Source organism: Balaenoptera musculus, chromosome 11 (assembly GCF_009873245.2).
Source record: "Balaenoptera musculus isolate JJ_BM4_2016_0621 chromosome 11, mBalMus1.pri.v3, whole genome shotgun sequence".
Lineage (NCBI taxonomy): Eukaryota > Metazoa > Chordata > Mammalia > Artiodactyla > Balaenopteridae > Balaenoptera > Balaenoptera musculus.
Window position 1 is genome coordinate 56327037 of NC_045795.1, and position 6733 is coordinate 56333769.

General features: G+C 52.6%; 1 protein-coding gene across 5 annotated transcripts; it reads left to right on the plus strand.

Moving 5' to 3' along the window:
• Window positions 1-124: 124 nt before the first annotated feature.
• On the plus strand, window positions 125-4757 carry MYD88 (MYD88 innate immune signal transduction adaptor). Of its 5 annotated transcripts, none has more exons than XM_036869687.1 (5): window positions 125-514; window positions 1396-1530; window positions 1927-2107; window positions 2292-2383; window positions 2656-4757. In XM_036869687.1, exons 1-5 carry the CDS (start codon window positions 187-189, stop codon window positions 2808-2810), a joined length of 891 nt encoding a protein of 296 aa, XP_036725582.1. In that variant the 5' UTR covers window positions 125-186; the 3' UTR covers window positions 2811-4757. The 5 variants fall into 5 exon arrangements, with proteins under 5 accessions (XP_036725582.1, XP_036725585.1, XP_036725584.1 ...); XM_036869690.1 differs by having other exon boundaries at window positions 143-514; window positions 1927-2116; window positions 2341-2383; window positions 2656-2676; XM_036869689.1 differs by having other exon boundaries at window positions 143-514; window positions 1927-2088; window positions 2656-2676.
• Window positions 4758-6733: the final 1976 nt, after the last annotated feature.

A 6733-nucleotide genomic window follows, 5' to 3' on the forward strand; every position in this document is an offset into this window, starting at 1 on the left:
CTGAGATCCCGAGGGCAGGGGTGGGGCGCCCCCCACTTCCGCACATCTACTGGGGCTCCAGATTGTAGGGCGGGGCGTCGCTTCGAAAGAGAAACCGGCGGGGCGGGGCGGGGCCGGGTGGGCGGGGTGGTGGTAGGGGAAGGAGGAAGCGCAGACCCACGACGCGCCTCTGCATGACGGCCCGCCATGGCTGAAGGAGGCCCGGACGAGGGCTCCGCGCCCCCCACCCCTTCCATGTCCTCTCTGCCTCTGGCAGCGCTCAACGTGCGAGTGCGGCGCCGCCTGTCGCTCTTCCTAAACTTGCGGGCGCATGTGGCGGCCGACTGGACCGCGCTGGCGGAGGAGATGGGCTTCGAGTACTTGGAGATCCGGCGGCTGGAGACGCATGCCGACCCCACGGGCAGCCTGCTGGACGACTGGCAGGGACGCCCCGGCGCCTCGGTGGGCCGCCTGCTCGAGCTGCTCGGCAAGCTGGGCCGCGACGACTTGCTGATGGAACTGGGACCCAGCATCGGTGAGGACCCCCCCTTCCGGGGCTCATATCCGAGGTGGGGGTGGGGATTAAGGGGCTGACCATAACTGGCCTCAGCATCCGTCCCACCTTTCCTGTTTTGGAGGCGGGGAGAGCGGGGCGGGGGGGTAGTAGTTTTGGGGTGGCAAGGGCGAAACTGGAGGCAGCCTGCAGAGGGGGAACCGTGCAAGACCAGTTCCCTTTTTCAATACGTGGGATGATAGGGACTAGAGAAAGAAGGCGAAGGCCGGGAAAGGCACAAGGAAACAGCTTAGGCAAAGGCTTTCACATAGGACCAGGAGTCAGAATAGGGGTCCTCTGTGGGGGGCTTGGGACTGCTTCAAGTATGTAGAGCAACAGGCAGGTAAGGGACTGAAAGCTGACAGTCTTTGGAAACTTCAGGTCCCTGGAAAATGCACCCCTTCCTGCCACTTGCTGACACACACCTGCACAGGCATGGGGACAGTGGCCCACTTGGTTGGGGCTGCTGCCCTCGCTGCACATAATCACCACGTCTCCTGAGCTCTTCTTACATGCCCTGCTCACATCAGCCGTGGATCCTAGAAGAAGCATACCTTGGGTTCTATTCTCAGGAGCCCAGAGAGGGCGGGGGGAGTGGAGGGCAATGGGATAGAGACACAAGCCTGACCTTGATGGCTTCCCTCATGGCCAGAACACCACTGACATCCCTTTAGGATGGCCAGAGCCAGGTGGAAGCTCATCTTTTCAGAGCTGTTGAACTGTGGATGGCACCACAGTTCTGGGCTAGAGAAGCCCTGGAGGACAACACAGCCAGGGAGGTGGGACAGGGGCTGGATCCTGACCGTGGGTAGAGGCGTGGGGTACCTGCGGGGAGCTGGCCACACCTTGTCTCTTCCCCACAGAGGAGGATTGCCAAAAGTATATTCTGAAGCAGCAGCAGGAGGCATCTGAGAAGCCTTTACAGGTGGACTCTGTAGACAGCAGCATCCCTCGGACGAGAGATCCAGCGGGCATCACCATTTGCGATGACCCCCTGGGTAAGGGCCCAGTACTGCCCCCCTGGGCCATAGGACATTGTGGTGTTAAAAGCATGGATGTTGAAAGCAGATGGACTGTGGCACCTTGGGCAAGTCACTTAATCTCTCTGAGCTTCAGTTTCCTAAGAAATGGGAATAATAAAGTCCTACCTCTGGTTTTGGTATGAGATTTTCATGAAATGATGTGTCTATCTCATGGTCAACCTAGGGTTTGGCCTGGGGTGGTAAGGAGGTGCTCGTCTTTCCGCTCCTGGGAAAGGCACTTTCTCCGAGTAGTGTCATCTCAGGATTGTGTAGGGTCCAGGATCACAGTCGCTTAGGCTGGGGGCACCTGGCTGGGCTCCTCCCCAGCCTTCCTGTAGGGCTCTGACCATCACCCTTGTGTTCTGCACCCAGGGCAAATGCCTGAGCGTTTTGACGCCTTCATCTGCTACTGCCCCAGCGATATCCAGTTTGTACAGGAGATGATCCGGGAGCTGGAACAGACAAACCATCGGCTGAAGTTGTGTGTGTCTGACCGCGACGTCCTGCCTGGCACCTGCGTCTGGTCCATCGCCAGTGAACTCATTGAAAAGAGGTTGGCTAGGTGGCCAGGGGGCAAGTGGGTGGGTGTACAAAGCCCTGCCAGGGATCCCAATGGTGGGATCCTCCCAGTTGGACCCTGTCTAGCCTGGGCACAGTGGGCTCCTCCCAAGGCTGTCCCCTGGGGGTATGCTGAACTAGGTCACCACAGTGCCTATAGCCTGCCCACTCTCCCTTAGGTGCCGTCGGATGGTGGTGGTTGTCTCTGATGATTACTTGCAAAGCAAGGAATGTGACTTCCAGACTAAGTTTGCACTCAGCCTCTCTCCAGGTAAGCTCAGCCCTGCCCTTGCCACAGAGAAGTGGGCAGGGCCTCAAGATGCCAGCCTTCCCTCACCAAGGGCCACGGATAGAGCATCAAGGAACTTGGGCAGGTCTCTACACATAAGTGTGCGTGCACATGAGTGCCCTTTGTGTGGGTGAATATGTACCAGGGGTGCTTAGTTGGGAGAGGGATATTGTTAACCCCTGGACTGAGGATTGGTCCCATCCCACTGTGAGTGAGAGCCTGGTGCCAGCTCTGTACCCTTTGGCGGCTTGCAGGTGCCCATCAGAAGCGACTGATCCCCATCAAGTACAAGTCAATGAAGAAAGAGTTCCCCAGCATCCTGCGGTTCATCACTGTCTGCGACTACACCAACCCCTGCACCAAGTCCTGGTTCTGGACTCGCCTCGCCAAGGCCCTGTCCCTGCCCTGAACTGCCCTGAGTCCCTGGGTGTGTGTGCATCTGTCTGCCTGTACATGTACTTCTACCCCTGCCTCCACCTGCAGTTGTACGGGGAATCTGTGCTCCACTGGCCTCTTGATTCCTGGACATGCCAATTCCACAGACACAGCTGCAGCCATTGTACATATCTGGACATCACATCTCATGTCCTGCATAGAACATGTGGCTGCAAGTGGCATGCCCACTTGCTGTTATCAGCCAGGACAGTAAAAACCAGAGCCAGCTGGGACTAAGAGGAAGACCAGAAGAGCCAGCTCTGACCCATCCACACATCTTAGGCCTCAGTTTCTCCACCTGAGAACTAAGTAGGGTGAGGAGAACAGGCAGTAGCTGTGTTCGAATGATTGTGGGAAATGGTGAAGCACTGTTCTGAGTCTCCTGGGGACAGGAGACAAATCTTGGCTGAGAGAGAGCTAGCTGCCTGGGCAACATGCTGGCCACTGCTGGGACCATGGCACTGCTGGGGCAGCTGCTTCCACAATGGTGCCTATGGATGCTTTGGGGCCCTGTTGCCCCACCTCACATCCCACTTCCTCCTGCCCCAGGGGACAGATGGGGAAGCAGGCTGGCCCAGCATAGGGAGGTCCTACATTGAGCCTGATTCCCCAAGGGTCCACCTCTCCTCTGCCTCTTTGACTCCTCCCAGCCTCTGCGCACCTTCCCTGTGATAAGTCCCCAAGAGACTGGCCTGAGCGTCTGGGGCTGCTTTTCACTTCCACCTATTGAGTGCCTGTGGCCCTGCTCTCAGCTCTGCCCTGCATGAGATGGGATCCCACCTTCTGGCCTCTCCATCAAGTTTGGGTTCTGGAGCTAGGTCACCATGGTGGTGTGAGCAGGAAGCCTTCCTCCCTGGGCCACCCACAGAGAACTTTCCCACCAATCTTCTGTACTTAATTGCCTTACAAAGTTATTTGCTGGGACTAGTTTACAGTGACCACACAAGAGCCTCTTGCCCCAAAGCTTGTAGGCACATGGACACATAAAAGCTCACACACAGAGACACATATATACGTGCACAGGCACCCTCATGCACACACATACAGGCATCTTCATGCACACATTTCCCTGGATACAGCTGCCAGGAACAGCTGGGTGGGACAGTCCCACCACAGAGGGGGCCTAACCCTGGACTAAGATGGGACAATCTTGTATTCTTCTTCTGTTTTCCCTCTTCATTGGAACCAGACTCTGGAAAGGACCCATGATGCCAGCATTTACGCCTTCAGTGAAGCACAGAGCGAGGAAAGAGCTGCTTGAACTCACAGAGCAAGTTAGCTGTGACAGCTGTTTTTCCCTCCTTGGGGGATTTGTACGTTGGTTTCCCTTAAGCTCTCCTTCAAGGAGAAAATGTCATGGTCTCAGGTCTCTGTGCGAGGATAGGACCCAGGACCCTAAATCTAATAGCAAATGTATGCCTTCTCTGCTCCACTTCCAGCAAGGGCTGGGGCAAACCAAGTACCTTCCCTAAGGGTCTCAGGAGGGACTGGAGGCCCCTCTCTGCATGATCTTGATGAAGCACTTAGCTACTAGGTAACTATCCCCACTTTGATACCGGGAAGTATTTTAAAACTCTTTCAAGAAAGTATCTTAAAAAAAAAAAAAAGAAAAGATCTTTCAGGGACTTCCCTGGCAGTCAGTGGTTAAGACTTCGCATTCCAGTGCAGGGGGTGTGGGTTCGATCCCTGGTGGGGGAGCTAAGATCCCACATGCCTCAGGGCCAAAAAACCAAAACATGAAACAGAAGCAATATTGTAACAAACTCAATACAGACAAAAAAAAATTAACAACTTAAAAAAAAAAAGTATCTTTCACACCTGTTTGTATTCATTGTGAGAGTTTCAAAGAGAGCTGAGAAATGCCTCTGTTTGTAATTTCCCTTTCTGTATCCTAGGTTTATAATAAAGAGTTCTCTACTTTGGGAGTAGCAGCTTTCATTTGTGTCTGGAAGGAGTTTGGAAGCAGTAACTTGGGATAACGCTCTCCTGGGTACATGAAACTGGGCCCTTGGGTAGGTTCCAGTGGGTTTGCCAGGAACTTAACCTTAAGGCTGGGCCTCCTCCTCACAGGGTCCAAGCCTCACCAGGGCTGCAGGCAGAACTGTAAACAGCAGCTCAGCTACCGACGCTGGGGACACTGCTTGCCTCTGCCAAGCTTGGTCTTCTGGGGATTGTGCCACACTCCTGGGTCCTGGCCCGGCCAGCGGGAGGGGCTGCTCTCCTAGGCTCCAAGGAGAGTCTGGAGAGTCCCCACTCCAGATCACAGATCTCCAGAGAACGCAGTTGTTACCAGTAATGGCCATCCTTGGGCATATCTGTGTTAATCCTGAAAGGATCGATCTATTTTTAAATAGAATGCACGACTTTTTTACTGTTCACTTGAGAAAAATTAGAAAATATGAAGAAAAAAATACCCATAATCCTAGTCCCAGAGATAACTCTGGTGACCTTTTAGAGTGCCCAGATATTTTCAGTGACCACAGCTTTTCTCTCACTGGTCTCTCTGTTACCATGTCCTGGCTCCTGAGCCTCCTGGATGCTGGGGGCTTCCCAGCCTTGCCTCTGTACACTCAGGACTCCTAGAAAGTCCCCCTGAGGCCAGACCTTCCTCTCCAGTGTCCTCTTGGGAACAAAGCCTCAGTGTGGTCCCAGCAGGGCCCCTGGGATCTGCCTTGTGCCCCCATGGCTGGGGGGACAGTCTTTGGGTCTGCTCCTGGTCATGGAGAGGGCTCTCTGGGCCACACCAGTCACGTCATGGGGAAAGCCCCTGTTCTCTCAGGTCAAGATGGTGACCTGAATGCGCTCAGCTCAACCCCATCTAATCCTCACACCCCTCTCTCCTTCCTCCAGTGCCCACCTCCCCAAAGGTAGGTTCCCAGATACCGAGAAAGCTTCCTCTTCTCATTTTTGTTTTAGTCCCCTAGGAACTTTTGATAGAGAAATCCTTTCTCCTAAAGGGAAAATTCACTGATGAAATTATCCAAGGCAAAAGCAGGAAATTTTGGAGGGCAGCAGCAAAGGTAAAATACAAAATTACAAATCTACACGACAATGGACTTGGATTCTGCCACAAGTCAAGGGCAAGGGAAAGAAACAGGGACAGGGATTTCCTCCAGATTAGACAATAAAATATACTAATATAGTGTGACTTTGTTGGATCCTGGTTCAAACACATAAATTATAAAAAGATATTTTGGGGTCATATATCCAGTAGAGGTCAATATACAAAATATGTGAGAGCAACAAAAAAATAAACAACCCAATTAAAAAATGGGCAAGGGGGACTTCCTTGGTGGTCCAGTGGCTAAGACTCCATGCTCCCAATTCCGGGGGCCCGGGTTCAATCCCTGGTCAGGGAACTAGATCCCACATGCCGCGACTAAGAGTCCTCATGCTGCAACTAAAAAAAGAAAAAGATTTCGCATGCCGCAACTAAAAAAAAAAAAAAGATTTCGCATGCCGCAACTAAAAAAAAAAAAAAAAAAGATCCCGCGTGCTGCAACTAAGACACGATGCAGCCAAATAAATAAATAAATAAATAAATATTAAAAAAAAAAAAAGAGCAAGGGACTTTAATAGACATCTCTCCAAAGAAGATATACAGATGACTAAAAAGTACATGAAAAGATGCTCAACATCACTAATCATTAGGGAAATGCAAATCAAAACCACAATGAGATACCATCTCATACCCATTAGGACGGCTACTACCAAAAAACCCAGAAAACTGGGACTTCCTTGGCGGTCCAGTGGTTAAGACTGTGCTCCCAAAGTAGGGGCACGGGTTCAATCCCTGGTCGGGGAACTAAGATCCTGCATGCCACACTGTGTGGCCAAACAAAACAAAACAAAACAAAGCAAAAAACCCAAATGGTACATTTGCTGTGGTATGGCAAT